The sequence below is a fragment of the Vulpes vulpes genome, chromosome 14 (assembly GCF_048418805.1).
Source record: "Vulpes vulpes isolate BD-2025 chromosome 14, VulVul3, whole genome shotgun sequence".
Classification (NCBI taxonomy): Eukaryota; Metazoa; Chordata; class Mammalia; order Carnivora; family Canidae; genus Vulpes; species Vulpes vulpes.
The window spans coordinates 110028684-110045604 of NC_132793.1; the positions used below are offsets into that span (position 1 = coordinate 110028684).

Below are 16921 nucleotides of genomic sequence, written 5' to 3' on the forward strand. Positions count from 1 at the left end.
CCCCTGTCCCCGTGGAGCTGTCCCGGGGTGGCCGGGGCTTGCACAGTGCGCGCACCCCATGGCCCGCGTACCCTCACGCGTCCCGGAGCACCGGCCCCGGGGCTTGCAGTCCCCCGGCATTCCGCTTCCTCTCGGCAACCCGTCCGGCCGCGGCGCCCTCATTGGCCGCGCGCCCCGCAGCCGCCCATTGGTCCGCGGGGCCTGTTTTACATAGAGCGCTCCGGGCCAATCGGCGCGCAGAGCCTACTTAACATGCACAGCAGCCACCAGTCAGCGAGCGCGGGGGCCGGGCCACCACGTGCTGTTGCTAAGCTTGGGCTTCTAAATTGTTACTAGCGCGGCCGGCCTATAGGAACCGAGCATCGCATCTGTCAACATTCTCGGCCCGGCCCGAGGCGTTCGGACGGCTCCCATTGGCCCCGGCCCGACCCAGCACCCGCCCCCAGAGCCGCAGCGCCGGCCCCCATTGGCTACGCCGGCCGCCGCTCGCCCTTATGTGTCAATTTGAGGGCCCGAGGCGGAGGGTGGCGGCCGAGCGCACTGGGAGTCCGCGGGAGTCGGGGAAGTAGGGTCGCCGGGCGCGCGGGGCGGGCGGCGAGCGGAGCCGGCCGGAGAGGGCCGGGCAGCGGCCGCCGCCGTCCCGGAGAGCGCGGGCGGGCGCGGACGGGTGGCACGATGAAGCTGAATTCCCTGCTGATCCTGCTGGAGGCGGCCGAGTACCTGGAGCGCAGGGACCGAGGTAGCGCCCGCGCCCCTTTGTGCGCCGGGACGCGGGGGGCGGGCGGCAGGGCCGGGGTCGGGCGGGGTCCGCTGACCGCGCCGTCTGTCCGCAGAGGCCGAGCACGGCTACGCCTCGGTGCTGCCCTTCGACGGGGACTTCGCCAGGAAGAAGACAAAGGCGGCTGGCCTGGTGCGCAAGGCCCCGAACAACAGGTACCGCCCCCCACCCCGCTCGGCCAGGCGCCGGGGGTCGTCCCCCCCCTCCCGCCCCGGAGCGCCCTCCCCCGGCCCCGACCCCCGGGCCGCAGTCCAGCAACGGCCGCGCGCCCCGGCGGCCAGCCTGGAGGAGGAGGAGCACCCGGGCCGCGGCCGCAGCCCCGCCCGGCCGGCCCCGCCCGCGCCGTCGCCATCTTCCCGCGGGCCGCGCCTCCTCGGCCTCTCGCGTAAACAGTGCCACGCGTACAGCGCCCGCCGCCCGGGGTCTCCTCCCGCAGCCGCTCCCCGCTAGTAACTTGTTCTGGACTTTTCCGGGCAGGAAGAAAAGTTGTCGGTGGGCGCTGGCCGGGGCCCCGTGCGTCCGGGGACACTGAGGGTCGGTGCGCACTGCATGGGACTGCCCGCCGCGGGGGGTGGCCGCGTCTGCCCCGCTGCTGCGCCGAGCACCCCCACCCGCAGGGCCTGGACAAAGAGGGCGTAAGCAGGCCGTGCCCGGGGCCCCCCTGCCCATCGTCCTGACACATGTGAAGCTGCGGCGACAAGTGTCGGGTCCCCTTCTTTGGACAGGAGGCCCTCCCGAAGGGTAGCCGGAAGAGGTGCTGGCTGCCCGCAGCAGCCCTCCTGGTGCCAGCACTCCCCCACCCCCTACTCTGGCCTCCTTCCCAGGCTGTAGAAGCATAAAGCTGGGGTGCACATCCTTGCAGGAGGGACCCTGAGCTAGGGCTCCGGTGGGGCTCCCCACTGCGAGGGCCAAGAGGGCCACAGCACACCAGGCACGGCCTTGGCCTCTCCGGCTCTGGACCCTGTTGTCAGGCAGGGAACCTTGCAGGGGGCTTGGGGGCCCCTTGGCAGAGGGTGCGGCTCATTCCTGTGGCCTGCCCGTTCTTGGGAAACAGAATGGCTGGCACAAGGACCTATCTCCTGTGACGTTCTGGCGCCCTGGGCCTGGCAGGGGATTGCTTGAGTCTCCATCTGCCCTGGCCGGACGTGCCTCTGAGTCCCAGCTCCTGGTCCCCTGCTGAGGACGGTTTGGGAAAGGATTGTGAGAGGGCACCCCCTCTCTGGTGTCCTCGAGCAGCTAGCTGGCTCTCACTGCCCCACACGCCCTGGCACCTGTGGAAACTCTGGAACGTGACCTTAGAGTCCTATGAGGTACCCAGAGTTGATAGCCAGAGTCATAATTAAGACTCTGGGGTTCCTGGTGTGCTGAGGGCTTCTCGTACTATTCCCCCAACCCAGGATAGATGCATCATAGGCTGAGAAAGCAGGTGTTGAGAAATTGAATTACATGCCTGGGGCCAGCCTCCCATCCTCGGAACCCCCATTCTGAGGTGGGTTCCTGGCCTTCTATGTGCTGCCACCTTGAGTGCCCTGGGGAGGGCCGAGGGGGTTTCCTGGGCTGCAGTTTGCCTCCGTGCCCCTTCTCTGGGTAGAGCCGCTGGAACCCCCAGTGAGAGGGCCACGAAGGCTGTCCCTACCCAGCTGGGCCCAGTTGGCCCAGATCAGGGGTGAGGGCAGAGCAGGGCTCAGAGGGTCCTGGGCCTCTGACTTGACAGGGATGTCCCACCATGCAAGGTATCTGTGTCTCACCAAAGTGAGGGGAAAGGGTGGGCCCAGCTGGGCCCAGGGTGAGGGGTGAGCAGTGGGTCAGGAGGGCAATGTGTGTGCAGGAGGCCCCATTATTGCCAGGGCTCTAGGAAGGGCTTTTGGGGACAGTGGTTCAGTAAGAGGAAACTGGAGCCAGCCTGCTGGGGCTCAGGTCCTCCGAGAACATGGGTACAGGAGTTCCTACCTGGAGGGCCCAAAGTGAGGTGCGAACGAAGTGATGCCAAGAATGTTCTCAGCAGAGCTCCAGCCCGGGGGGGCCCCTCTTCCCAGGTGTAGGACAGGGTGTTCCTGGGACCCACGTTACAAACCTGCCACAGGCCATTGCAGATGTCTGGGCCTGGGAGGAGCCCCAGGAGGGGCTCTGGGCCCCTCTCATCCCCAGCTAGCCAAGGAGTGACCCTTGCCCTCCAGGAGGAGTGTAACCCAGACTGTGAGGGGGTGGCCAAGCCCTCTACGTCGAAGGACACTCACTAACCCTCACATCCTTCACATGGGAGCAGACCTCTAGACCCGCACTAAGGGGCTGTGGTCCTGGCTGAGAGGAACCTGACAGCTCTGCTCCCTCCTGGTCCTGGCCAGCCCGGCAGAGGTTCTTTGGCTCCCTGCCCAGCTCCTGTGACCAGCAGGCCCTCAAGACCCCCCAGGACCCAGGTCTGGAGGCTCTCTCAAAGCTTCACAGGGAGGCCCAGGTGGCCCTGGTGAGCAGAGAGGAGGCCTTGGACCCCATTTGGCTTTGATAGGGCCATGAACCATGGTAGGTGGCAGAGGCAAGAAGGATGGGTAGGCACTCTGGCTGGTTGGATGGGGATGAGAGACACCTAGCCCAGAGTTCCTGGGAGCAGGAGAGTGTGGGCAGGCAGGCAGAGGTCAGCAGAAGCTCCAGGAAAGAGTGAGGGATAGGGGGACACAACACTCAATCTGGGTGTCCCCTGAGGTAGTCTGGGCCCTCTGCTCGCATGTGAGGCAGCCTGGCAGGCCTAGGAGCCCTGGCTGTCCATGGGGTCCCCACCTGAACTGGGAAAAAACTCTGGAACTGGGAAATTGACCTTCTTGAATTATTGTCCTACAAGGCAACTACCACGGAACTGCCTACCAGGGTCCTCAGGATTCTGTACCCTTGTCTGGATGGGCCAGGTGGGTAGGGCTGGAGCAGCAGATAGGGCCACTGCTGGACCCAGGGAGGCCAGGACCATGGCCCCAGAGGGAAGCAGGAGGGCCAGCCTCAGTCTCCCACCTGGGCCAGGTCGGCTCTGTCCCTGGGTATCCCCACTGGTGCAATGAACTGTGATTGTGTTGGTGGGAGAGCCCAACCGCAGGGGAGTGGCACTTTGGGAATGTCAGGGCAGGACCACTCCATGTCCTCACCTGCAGTTGGCCCTCTAGGCCAGCTCCTGGGGCCCCAAAGACCCTGCTGGCCTCCAGGAGTGTGGAACGGGCAAGGCTGGTGGCTCAGTGCCCAGGAAGCCTTGGGAGCACAGGGTGGATCAGTCCTAGTGCCTTCTGGAAGGCATCTTGCCTCCAGAGCCCCCAAATGCCTCACTGAGTAAGCCAGGTGGCCCTAGGCATCCCTAGACGCAGCTGCACCTCTGTGTCTCCTGTCCTGGTCACTTGGTGCAAGGTTCCCCTACCCTGCCTTTAGTCGCAGCTGCTCACCTGCCCCAGCCCTCCTCATACTGCCACCATCTGCAGGTTCCTAGGCCCCTGAGTAGAGCTGTCATTCTTTTGTATTGGTGATTAGGCAGCAGAGTGAGCTCTGTCTTTCTATCTCTCTAAACAGGTCTTCACACAATGAACTAGAAAAGCACAGGTAAGTGATGCCCTGTCCCCCACCCCCCAGTCACCCATATGAGCTGCCTAATCCCCCTCCCTGTGTGTCCTGGGTACAGCTGACCATGCTACCAGGCGCACCCTTGCTTGTGGAGGGTCAGTTGTAAAGGAGGAGTCAGGCTTTGCCCTCAGGAGGCAGACATGGGACCCAGGCCCTTGGAAGTTGAGGGCACGGGTGAGGGTCTTGGAGCATGCCTGCTCTCTAGAGCAGGAGATCCATCTAACATGGGGCATCTGAGTCCCTTTGGGAGCAGCTCTCGAGAGAGCTCTTGGGATACTGGCCTCCAACCAGGAGGGTTTGGGCCTCTTGGTCTGGGGTCCACTGCACCCTGGGGCCTGCCTTCCAGGGAGCTCCCACTGATCTCACATGGGGCAGTGGGAAGAGCAGCTGGTCTTTGGCTATGTGGGCTGCGGGGAAGGTCTGGCCAGGGGCAGGATCCTGTGGAACCCTTCATGCCCACCTTCTGGCTGCAGGGCCTGGTCTGCTCTGGGTCCTTTGAGGACCGAGAGGGCAGGGAAGGGGAGCACTGTCGCCCGAGGTACGCCCTGGGGAGCCTCCCCAGCTGATCCCAGCTTGGGTGCTATGGGCCTGGCTCTGCCCCCAGCGGCTCCAGAAGCCTGGGCCCACTCTGAAGTAGGGACAAGATGCAGGCAGGCTCAGCCCTGCACACAGGGACCCTCATGGTGAATCTCAGTGGGGTGGTGGGAGCTATGGGTGGGCACAGAGACCCCAAAGGCAGGAGCCTTGGTTCCAGGACCAAGGGCTGCCACACGGTAGCTTCTTCCTGACCTCTGCTGCCACCTGTGAAATGGGCCAGTGTGGGAGGGGGGCTCCTGCATACAAGTTGAACTCTCCCAGCTTGCTCTGGGAAGGTTTGGAGCTTAGCCAGTTCTCTGTGTCTTCCCCCCCCCCCCCCCACACACACACACCCCCCCCCCCGACGCCCACGGCAGCGCCAGCTTCCGCTCCCCTGGGATTCGGCCCTCAGCTGGGCGGGAGCTGGGCAGGGACAGGACACTGTGTTCTCTGGAGGAACCGTACTTCCTGGACTGCTCCTGTGTGTTTGAGGGGTTCCTGAGAGGCCGTGGAGGTGGGGCAGGTGCGGGGGCCTAGAAAGCCAGGCAGACCCTGGGTCACTCCTAGGCTGGAGGAGATGGCTAGCCTTCACTGGGACCCAGGGGCCTGGACAGACATGTGGAAGTGTTCTGGAGAAGGCATCCTGGGGTAGTGCCTGGGAAACCAGCCTCTCCGTGCAGAAGGGGGATGATACTATGGGAGATCGGGTGCCAAGAGCATGGCAGCTCTCAGAGCAGGACAGATTGCTGGCCTTCGACCCCTACAACTGCCCCTTGACTCTGGCCTTGGCCTCAGTGACCTTCTCCTGAAGCTTGCCCTTAGGCTGGGTCTTGGAGGGTCCTTTTGCAACATAGAAGCAGGGTAGATGGGTCGCTTGAGGTCTTTATCCACTCCCCCACCCCCATGCAGGGTCCTGTGCCTTCCTGGCCAACAGATAGATGCAGAGAGCCCCTGGTAGGGACCTGGGTCAAGGCTGTACCTGTGGCTGCCCAGTGCTGATGCAAGATACTCCTGGCTGCTGGCCACAGGAAGGAAGAAGCACTGGCTGGGTCACCCGGCCAGCCCCAGGGAGCAGGCCCTGGAGGTCGCCCTCCCTAGAGGTGTGCCAGGTCAGGCCCCCGGGGCTTTCCCCTGCCTGTTCTGTGAGGCAGCCTGGTCAGCCTTGCTGGTCCTCCTCCCAGGCCTCCCCATCCTCCCTCATAGAAAGCAGCTCCAGTGGTTCTGCTAGGGCCAGTGCTCCACTATTGACCCCAGGCCCGGGGGCCAGGCAGATTGGGTGTTCCTTGGCAGGATGAGCCTCCTGTCCCAGCTCCAGACCTTTTGTGTGTGGATTAGGGGCTCCCTGTGGGCCATCCCCACCTGCCTGGTGCAGCACAGGGTCTCTGTAAACCTCACAGCTAGAGGATACAGGTGAGCAGAAGAGGCCAACAGGGGCCTCGTTCCCCAGGTAGCCACAGGGCAGGGCAGCTCCTCCTTTTCTGACCTCTTCCCTGGCGGCCGGACCTGGGGTGGCTCAGAGTGTGGCTGTACAGACACTGGGACGTCCTTTTCAGAGCAGGGGCTTGTGGTGAGAAGCTAAGAAGGACTTGTGTCCAGAGCTGGGCTGTGGCCAGTGGCCAGAGACCAAGCTGCTATTAACACTAATGCGGTGATTCCCAGAGGCAAGTTCTGCCTCCCGAATCCACACAGGGTTCCTTCAGGAAGTGGTGAATTTTCAAAGCTCCCAGGAATGTTGGGGACAGCCACGGGGCGCTGGCAGAGGGCCTGCGGCACCGTGGCCGCTCCAGCTTGGGGCGGCTCCAGCTCAGGGCTCCCCCGGGCCCAGTGCGGCCCCAGGCTGCGGGGCCTCGGCACCTCCTCCGCTCCCCCCAGGGGCTGTATGTGGGACACAGGAGGGTGAGGACCTGCCTGGGGCCCCCACAGCCAGTGCCTAGCAGAGCTGGGTCTGGCCCCACCGAGACTGCAGTCCTCGCTGAGTGCTCTCTGGGACTTGGGCAGGTGTGTGGTCTGGTGCTAAGCCTTGCAGGGGGATTGTCTGGCGGGCTCTCTGTGTCCTTTGAGAAGCCTGTGATTTAGGATATCTAAAGCAGCCCGTCCACGTCCATCACAGATGCTCAGGGGTCCTCCCCTGCACCCTACCCCAGAGAGAGCCATCCTAGGCGGCTGGGAGGCCACACCTGCATCCTCTTCCACGCGGATACTAACTCACATGGATAAAAGTGGGACTGTGTTATCCACGGTTTCATAACTCAACCTTTCCCCTGACACCGCATGAGCACTGTCCTCCCGTGTCTGAGCCTTTTCCTCCCCCTGGGCCCCGTGTCCACACAGACAGTGTCCTTAGCCATGGTGCTCTGCTCAGTCCCATGGTGGAGCTGGCCTTGTGGAAAGCTGCACACCTGGGGGATAGTGCAGGTGCCACTCAAGGGTTCAAGTCCTGCCGTGGCCCTTGTTTGCTCCCCGCAAGTGATGCGTGGCTGGGTGCCCGGGCCAGCCCCAGAGCCAGCTAGTCTAGGCTGTCCCGCCCAGGTGCCCGCCTCCCCTGCCGGGTGCTCATTTCCTAGCCGGCTGTGCGGCCTAGTCGCTTTTGTGTTTAGCTTAGCTGTCTGTGTTCTGCAACTTGGCTGTGTGTGTCCTCTGCCCATGTCCATATTAAGATATTCCTCTTTTTATTTTTGATGTGTATGAGCTCAAAATGTCACGAATACTAACCGTTTGTCTTTTATGTGTATTACAGATATTTTTCCACTGTTATTTGTCTTTTTAGCTGTGTTTTTTCTTTCTTGTACAAATTCTCTTTCTGATTGTAAAAGTAATGTGTGGTTTTTTTTTTTTAGCATAGAAAACCTGAAAATACAAAAACAAAAAAACAAAACAAAACCGTAAAGCCAAAGAAATAAACGTTGCCAACCGCATCACCTGGAGACGCATGCCTCCTGCTCGTCATTGTGTCCTGTTGAGTCTCTTGTGTGCGTCTGCTGTTTTTTTTAAACGATATTGGGTCCCTTGTCACATAGATGGTTCCGTACGCCAATTTTTTCACTGAACATTCATGATGTGAGAATGTGGAATACACTAAAATGATGGTGGTGGGATTTGGGGTACTTTATTTTTTATCTTGTTTTGCACTTTGATTTTACACAAAGATCACATACTGCTTATGTAACCACGCAGTAGGTTGTCGGCATTGCCATTTGCTATAGAGCATACGGACAAGGGGACCCCACGTGTGAGCTTGGTGAGGGTGGCAGGACAGGAGGGCCCGCTGTGGGAGGGTGGCTCTCTGCCTGGCAAGCCCCTCCTGGAGCACAGAGCACAGTTTGCAGCTGGTGCCAAGTGTTCCTGGCCCCATTTGCAGCGGTGCAGCAGGGGTACTCCAGCCCCTTGGAGGTGGGGGAGCAGAGGTTCCCGGATTCCGGGTGGTCATGCTGGCATGCCCCCTTCCCCAGCCTTGTATTTGTGTGGAGGTGGGAGCTCCTCTCTGAAGGTCCTTCAGCCCCCAGGCAGAGCATGGGGCTGCTCTACACGCAGGTCCCCAGTGCCCAGGCTGTCAGGTCCTGAGGCAGAGCACAGCCGGAGTCCTGTGTCCTGGAGGTTCTTCCTCACTCAGGTACACGTCTAGGTCCTGGGGGTGCTGTGGGCTGGAATCCTAGGTGGGGAGGTGCCCTGTCAGTGGGAAGGAGCCATGTGGGCTTGGGTGACAAATGTAGGGCCATGGGATCTAAGTGCCGCCAGCTTCCTTCTACAGGGTGGGACTGTTATTGCTGCTCTGCAGATGGGCTCTTGCCCCACACCCAGCTGCCCCTGTTCCCAGGCCTTGGGTGCCCCCTCAGTCCAGAAGAAGTAACCATCCCTGCCCACTTTTCTCCCAGGCTCTAAGGCTACAAGAGGCCGTAGATGTGCTGGGGCTTTTGCATGTCGGGGACAGAAGAGAAAAGCTGGGACAGCAGAGGTTGGCATTTAATGAGGGAAGGAGCATGCCCTGGCCATGGTGCTGGCAGGGCAGCTGGGCAGCAGGTTGTCAAGACCTCACAAAAACACCTGCACCCTGCCCTCCAGGGTCTTCTCTCAGAGTACAGCCTAAGCAGAGCAGTGCAGCCAGGCCTTCCTGCCAGGATGGTCCATCACGTGGATATGGCAGGGTCTCCTGGGCCATCATGGTGGCCAGGGTGTGCTTCAGGGTGAGCTGTGGCCACCCTGGTGGTCTCTGCCAGCTTGTCCTTCTCAGAAGAGATGAGCCAGGAAGGGTAGGGTTTCTGCATGGGCAGGATACAGGCCAAAGCCCCTCACCCAAGGCCAAGGCTGCTATGTGAACAATGCCACTGGGTCTTACGAGGACAGTTTTGTGAAAACCTGCATTCATCCGCACAGACACAGGGACAAAATCTACAATAAAGCTGTTTCCTCTAGGAGATACGAAATTGGGGTGGGAGGGGCTGGTCCTTGGCCCTCCCTGATCCCAACGGACCTGTGTTTCTGTGGTGACATGACCAGAGACCACTCTGAACGTGACAAAGTGGAATGCCAATCCTGCCTGGGGCCCCCTGGACATCTAAGAGCAGCCTGCCGCTGCAGGTTGTGCCCTGGCCTCCTGGACCTACTGTGGATGGTGGGGACAGTGGGGTGAGCACGGGCTCTGAGGCCCTGAGGGCTGTGCAGGGCTGGCTGGCTATACAGGCCCTGGCCGTGGGCTCTCCCATGTTAGGGAATCTGGAAGGCGGGTACCAGGCTGCTCTGGGGAAGCTGTCAGCCAGGCTGGGAAGGGAGCCCCAGAGAGGGACCCTCAGCAGGTCCATGCAGGACTCTGACTGGCCGCCTCTTGTGCCACTGCTGTTGTCCCCACGGGCGGTGCCACCCTGGCCTGATGGTTCCGTGTCTCCTCTTTCAGACGAGCCAAACTCAGGCTCTATCTGGAGCAGCTCAAGCAGCTGGTACCCCTGGGCCCTGACAGTACCCGCCACACCACGCTGAGCCTCCTGAAGCGTGCCAAGATGCACATCAAGGTGAGTGGGATGATGCCTGTACCACGGCCATTGGTTGACCCCTGCTTGTCCTATACACCCAGGGGGAGTGGCCAGAGGGCCTGAGGGGAACCACCTAGCAGGTATACATTAAGAGCTCTGGGGGGCTCTGGTGGTAGGTGGGGGTGTGCAGCCACAGGGGATGCTGAGGGCTAAGGGGGTCACAGGCACATGCTGGGTTTTGTTGAGAGGGGGTGGGGGTGGACGGTTAGCCATGCCAGGCTGGGGGAGGGAAAGGTGGGCTGCAGATGGCCCCTGGGGCCCTGGGCCATGAAGGGGCAGCAACTAGGAGAGATGGGGCCAGGAGGGGTGGGATGGGAAATAGGCAGCCCAGGTGTATTGGGAGCTTCTGGGTGGAGGGTAGGGTTGGTCTCCTGGGGCTGGCAGAAGGGTAGATGGGGTGAGCCATTGTTGAGGGCAGGCCCCCAAGGCCTGAAGACAGATTTGCTGGTTTGGGGGCGGTTCTTAGGACACTTGGGCCAACCAGGGTGGGTCTCCAGGAAGGACCCTCAAAGCCTCTGAGCTGGCACGGCAAGAGCAGCCCCAGGCAGAGTGGCTGGATCTTGGAGAGAGTCACAGTCAGTGACCTGGAGTCTCGCAGAGCAGGGAAGGATGAAGAAGCAAGGGGGCAGAGTGCTGCCCTTGGGGCAAGCAGGGGGTGAGGGGACATCGGGGGTGAGGGCACGCCACCAAGGCAGGATGTCTTCCTGGAGGCAGTGCCAGCCCAGGGCCCACGTGGCTTGGCTTGGCCAAGCTGGCAGTGGCTGTGGGTCTCCTGGAGGTAGTCAGCAGATGCAGGGCATGGGCGTAGGAGGGGACGGGTGATGTCACCACCCAGTAGGGTGAGGAGGGGGCTCATTGGACCTTAGGGGCCCCCTGGGGACTAGGTACCCTGCGGCCCCGGGGCCCTGGTTCTTCTGGTAGGGGGGATGGCTTCCCTACCTCCCATGGCTCACAGACCCCCCACCCCTCCACCCCCAGAAACTGGAGGAGCAGGACCGCCGGGCACTGAGCATCAAGGAGCAGCTGCAGCGAGAACACCGCTTCCTGAAACGGCGCCTGGAGCAGCTGTCCATGCAGAGCCTGGAACGTGTACGCACGGACAGCACGGGCTCCGCTGTCTCCACTGACGACTCAGAGCAAGGTGGGTCATGAGAGCGGCCAGGAGGGAGGGAAAGCCAGGAGGGCAGGGTGGCCGCGTGTGCCCAGCAGTGTGCAAGCACTCCCCAGTGTGGAGCAAAAGTCAGTGGGATGAGGAGGGTGTGGCATGGAGGGCAGATGGCCTGCAGGAGTGAGCCATCATGTTCCTTACCAGGCTGCAGACGGGGAGCCCCGTCCTGCCCCCACCCTCCAACCCCCACCCCCAGAGCCTCTGCCTCCTCTATGAAGGCCAGAGAATGGCCTTGACTTTGAAGGAACCCCTGTTGGCACCTCAGATTCTGACCCCCTCCCCGTTCTCCCCAGAAGTGGACGTAGAGGGTATGGAGTTTGGCCCTGGTGAGCTGGACAGTGTTGGCAGCAGCAGTGACGTGGACGACCACTACAGCTTGCAGAGCGGTGGCTGCAGCGACGGGGGCTATGGGCCCCCCTGCCGGCGGCCTGGCCGCCCTGGCCTCTCGTAGGCCTAGAGCCCTCAGCTCCTTGGCCCACCTGCCTACCCGGCCAAGCGTGCCAGCCCTCCAGTCCTTGAAAGCCTCTCCGTGGGCCCGCTGCTGTGCCATTCTGGAAGCTCCAGCTGCCGCCCAGGCTGCCCGCCTTCGCCCGCCTGCCGGTCAGGGCCCGCTGTGCCGCCCACCCCTCCCAGCTGGGCAGGGACCCCTGCAGAGAGGCGGGGCCCAGCTCTCACATCCTGGAGCCCAGCGTAGCCGCCTGTTCTCAGATTCCTAATCATTCCAGAAGTATTAAATATCATTGCTGCAAATCTCGGCGGGCACCGTGTGAGGGGCTTAATGACCACTGCGGGGAGCTCACACCCCAACCCTGGATCCCAGGAGAAAGGAGTGGACCGAGGAAGGAAGGAAGGCGTGGCTCTCCGTCCATCTGTCCATCTGTCTGTCAGTCCACGTAGTCTCCTGAGGCCTGGACAGAGGGACCCATGAAGGGCGGGACTCGGGTGAGCACCCTGGGGCAAGTGGGTGGAGAGGGGCTTTTGCACCCCCACAGGTGTCAGGAGCTAGGGCTGGGCTCCTAGGGACAGGCCAAGCCACCCCATCCCAAGCTGGGCAGCTTCTGCTCTGTTAGGTCCCTCAGATGGACACACGCACACGCCTAGGCACACATGCCCCCATGCATACACATGCACACATGCAGACACACGTGGTCACTTGACCCCAAGAGGGTACGTGTCTTGGGGAGTAGGCCCTCCAGGGTCCTTTGGGCACATGTGGGCCCCTGGCCTATGCTGGCTCCTCCTCCCACCCTGGCTCACCTGCCTGCCTGTGGGGAAGGGGGCTTTTCCTCCCAGCAGGGGCTTAGTTGTGCTGGGGGTGGCAGCAGGAAGCCAGAGTCCTCAGGAGGCTTTCTCATCTACCTTTAAAAACAAAACAAAAAAAAAGGCAAAAAAAAAAAAAAAATGCTGCCCTGCCTAGTAGCCCAGAACAGGGCTCCCAGAAGAGAGGCTTTTTCCCTAAAACAAAAGAGAAACATTTTTAAAAGAGAAAAAGCTCTAAAGACTCCCCACCAAGCAACATCAGCATGTGTCGCCTCGACTTCCTGTACGAGATTTTTGTACTCTATTTTCCTAGCCACCGTTGTGTCCTTGTTTGCTGAGGGTGGGAGCGACCCAGCGTCTCAGGGACTCGTCTTGTCTGTCACCGTTGTCCAAGTGTGCCTTGTGTCCCACATCTGGCCCTGCCCCGCCTACCACCACCAGCATCTCCCCTGTGGCTCCAGGGCACCCTGGCCTGCCCAGCAGGTGACCTCCTAGCTTCCTCCCCACACGTGCCAGCCACTGGTGGCAGTCACGGCTTTCTGGGAGTGAGAGCCTGAGAGCCAGTGGGGCCAGGTCAGGGGCTGTGCGGGCAGCTCTCTGCTACCTGGCCTCCCAGTGACCCAGCACTCTTGCACCCCATTTCACCCTCTCCAGGGGTTGGTCAGAGCCCACTGGGCAGCCTGGCCTCCTGGTCAGGAGCCTGCTAACCAGAGAAATAGGTTCTTACCTGTACCCAGCTTGACCCTTCCCTGCTCCCTGGCCTGAGGTGAGGCCTGCAGATTTCAGACATTGGCAGCTGCTGAACACAGCCCACCACCTGGGGTAGCCAGGCGTGGACATTAGGAGGCCTCTCCTGGCCTTTCCTGAAGGTTTCTGAAGTCCTTGTCCACACAGCAATATTTGGGTGGTTTGCTGTGGGGCTGGCCTGTAGTAGGGTCAGCTTCCCTTTCTGGTGCATTGTAACCAATTTCCAGATTGTGGGGGAAGGTTCATGTTTATATTTGGTCATGCCGACAGACACCCCAGGGTGGGTGGAAGAACGGGTCCCTGGAAACATCTCTGGCACAGACTCTGCCCTGCAGGGGCTCAGGATGACAAGTGGAAAGCAGGTTGGTGGGAGACAGGGCATGAATTGGGGAGACCGTGCAAACATCTTGCTGTTGGTTTTAAGGAAAACGATTCTGTCAGCATCCCCTTCCAGCTTCCCAGGGTGAGGAGGGTGTCTGGAGTGCCCAGAGTGGCTTCTCCTGTCTGCCTGAGCATGTCCACAGAGTGAGTGTTCCTGGTGAGCATCCAGCCCTCTCTGGGCAGCATAGGAGTACCTGAGTTGAAGACCCACTACAGGAGCCACAAGTCCAGGCCCTGGGTTGGTCTTTGCTCTGAATTCTTAAAGCACCAGCTCCCCCATTAGCTGGGGGCTCTGCTCCCTCCCTAGCCAGCAAAGTCCTCCCTGCGTGACCAATGGTGGTCCTCAGCTGACCTTCCTGGCAGCTCAGCCCATGGTATTTCAGGCCATGGTTGCCACGGGCCAGGAAGCTGACCTCCCTGCCACCAGCAGACAGGTGAGGGGTGGTCCTCAGGGCCAGGATCTGGTGCTAGAAGTTACACATCCATTCTCCGGTCCTCTGGCTCCCTGCCTTTTGCACGGATTAGCTGTTGCTATTGGCCACAGAGACCCAGAGGGGGCCTGGCTGAGGCTACATTGGATAACTGAGCATTGTTGAGCCTGTAGAAAGCAGATGGGGGCAGAACAGGGCTGTAGGGGTACCTGTGACCTCTGTTTGTATGCTCCCCACATACACCTAGTGGGTCACTGTGGCCCTCAGTGGCCGGGATCCTGGAGCTCCAGGCTCAGGTCTGGGCCCACATCCTCCCTGGGAAGTGGCCCCCATACAGCAGGCCCAGCTGGCAAGGGAGATTGTGAGAAGGCTTCCCCTCCTCAGAGCCCTGGCCCACCTCTGCAGTTTGAGTCCTGAGCCCAGTGCCCAGACCTGCTCTCCTGGCTGATGGAGCTGTGTGCCCAACTATAGCCCCGAGGGCCCCAGACAATCCCCATCTGCTGAGTGAGGCAGGCTTCCCCCACTCTCCCACCCCCTGCTTCTCTCTGGGCTGGCTAACCTGGGGCCCCCTCCCCAGAACTCTGACCCTGGGCCACATTTAGGGCAGGTTCTGTGCCAGAGTCTGGGGCTGCCCAGGGGGCCTGGTGCTGGCCAGGTCAGCGTATCACAAGGTCTTCGCCGGAGAGAATTGGGCCACCCACCTGCCTGTTCACCGGGAGGGACTGTGCTGTACCATTCTGTCTTTGTAATATAAATACAGATTTTTATACCTCACCCCTCTCGCTTCCAGTTCTTTCCATCACCACATTTGGCTCCTCTCTCCTCAGCCTCCGTAGGGAGCCTGAGCCCACTGGTGACTGTGTCAGCCTTCACTGCCCTGCCCACAGCTTCTGCTTTCAGGGAAACCCACAGACTGTGGTCCTTCCCCACTGCCAGCTGGCTACCACCATCATGGCTGCCTCCCTGGACAGACACAGCTGGAGCTGAATGAAAGTGGAGGCCCACCACACCCCCACCACTTGCCAACCAGGTGCTCTTGCTGTTGGCATTCAGACTTTGCTCCTGGCCCTGGGGCTGGAGCAGGGTCTCATGAGGACAACTAGGTCCTTGGGGTGGTCAGGCTCAGTGTGGGTACTGGGTGTTCTCAGCCAGGTGCCCTGTCCACACAGCTGCTGTTGACAGTCAGGGATGCACCTTGAGAAACTTTCCTTGGACCTGTCCTTGGCATGGCCTCTGCCTGCTGCCCTCAGGCCCTGCTGTGCAGGGCAGGGGTGTGAAATGGTATGGCCCTGGGTGCAAGTCATCTAGGAGACAAAATGCTCAGGTAGTGGGGAGTTGGGTAGCAGAAAAGGACTTTTCTGGGGACCCCAGGGCATCACAGCACACTAGAGATGGCTCAGTGATTCCCTCTAGCAGGCTTTGGCTGTTAGGGCACTCTGGGGATGACTTGGGGTTCCTCCTCCTTCCCCCAGCAGGCAGCAGCACTTACCTCTGGAACCTGGGTGAGTCCCCCTGGGAGCATCTCTGAAAAAACGGAATTCCTAATGACAAGGCAGCTGGGGCTTGGGGTGTGAATGTAAATGAGGGGCTTCTGAATTCCAAATATTGCTGTGACTTAAGACCACACAGGGGCTCCAGCTGTGCTAAGCAGAAATCAGAGCCTGCTGTCCTCATACTGGGCCTATCTCAAAGACAGAAAACAGGCTCAGACAAGGCACACACCTGCCCTAGGTCACCCACTGAGCGCGGTGGGCCTGGGACCCGACCCTGGTCCTCAGGGAAAACCCTTCCTGCCACCAGATGCCATCTCCAGATTCAGCCTGGATTACAAGCAGCGCCCCTAAGGGGGACCCTGCCTCCACATCAGCCCTCCCTTCCAAGCTCTTTTCGGCAGGCAGAAGGACCTCAGGTGGTCCTGTTCCCCCCACAGCCTTTTTTGTTTTTTCCCCCCACAGCCTTAATCTCAGAGCCTGCTTTCTCCCCATGGGCTGCTACACCTTCAGTGCTTGCTTCCCACTCCCACTTTAGATTCCCTCCGTCCCTATGTACTCACCACTCCCAGCTCCCAGCTCAGCTCTGTGACCTGCTCCTATGTCCCTTCCCATCACACTTCTGCCAGGAATATGGCCCCCAAATTTGGGTGTTGGTCTAATCTGAGTTAATCCAGTGGCAAGACCATTTTCATGTTATTTCCTCTGTTCCCCGGCCCAAGCCAGGCCAGGCCCTCAGTGCATGCTAGCTGCAGGCAGATCTTTCCAGAACATAAACGGGATTATGCCACTTGCCTGTTGAGTTCAAGGTGGCTCTCAACTGTCTTCTTGGCCTGTCTTGAGGCTCTGATGAGACCCCGAGCCCCCTATCAGGCCCCTCACTGCTGCCTTCCTCTGAGCCCTCTCACCCCCAAACTCTTCTTCTCACCTAACTGAACCATCTTGATGAGCTCCTGACCTCAACCTGCTCCTGAGAGTGAGCACGGAGTTTTTCCTTTGGTTACATGAATATCAGCATGATGGAAGACAAAACCATTTTCTTCCCATCCTCTTCCTCGATAGCCTTTGTTTTCTTATGACTAGGAAGGACTAATGGGAAGAATAGAAGTGCACCTTCTTGTCAGCTGGAAACAGAGTCATCCAGTCTCTGGCCGGCCCTCTGGGTCCAGAGTTGTACCCTCAAGGCGGCTCCCTGACCCTCAGGGAACCAGCTTTGCTCCTCCTCTCCCCAAGGCACCTCCCTGTATCTGTCTCTTGCCACCTTTTGTCACATTTGTTACTGCAGAATAAAGCTTCTCCCATGTCTGAAAACTTCACTCCTCATTGCTTCAAGAATGGAGTCCCGTCAGTCCCAAAGACTGCATCTAGGAACAAATGATCTTTAACATCACACTTCATTTAGACATATCTAAAAACATATTGTCCAGAACCTAAGATAGTTTTTAGTAGCAGCAGGAGAAAAAAAGATTCCT

General features: G+C 60.3%; 1 protein-coding gene across 2 annotated transcripts; it reads left to right on the forward strand.

Moving 5' to 3' along the window:
* The first annotated feature begins 373 nt into the window (after positions 1–373).
* On the forward strand, positions 374–11890 carry MXD4 (MAX dimerization protein 4). Of its 2 annotated transcripts, XM_025998917.2 has the most exons (6): positions 374–739; positions 834–933; positions 4322–4351; positions 9837–9951; positions 10951–11113; positions 11434–11890. In XM_025998917.2, the coding sequence occupies exons 1-6, from the start codon at positions 676–678 to the stop codon at positions 11589–11591; spliced, it is 630 nt and encodes a 209-aa protein (XP_025854702.1). In that variant the 5' UTR covers positions 374–675; the 3' UTR covers positions 11592–11890. The 2 variants fall into 2 exon arrangements, with proteins under 2 accessions (XP_025854702.1, XP_072593808.1); XM_072737707.1 differs by lacking the exon at positions 4322–4351 and having other exon boundaries at positions 533–739.
* The last annotated feature ends 5031 nt before the right edge of the window (positions 11891–16921 follow it).

Excerpts from the sequence above, each read along its gene's own strand:
- MXD4 (XM_025998917.2), top strand. The coding sequence starts at position 676 with ATGAAGCTGAATTCCCTGCTGATCCTGCTGGAGGCGGCCGAGTACCTG. Across the intron at positions 740-833 it reads CCTGGAGCGCAGGGACCGAG|AGGCCGAGCACGGCTACGCC; the intron begins GTAGCGCCCGCG and ends GTCTGTCCGCAG. Across the intron at positions 11,114-11,433 it reads CACTGACGACTCAGAGCAAG|AAGTGGACGTAGAGGGTATG; the intron begins GTGGGTCATGAG and ends CGTTCTCCCCAG.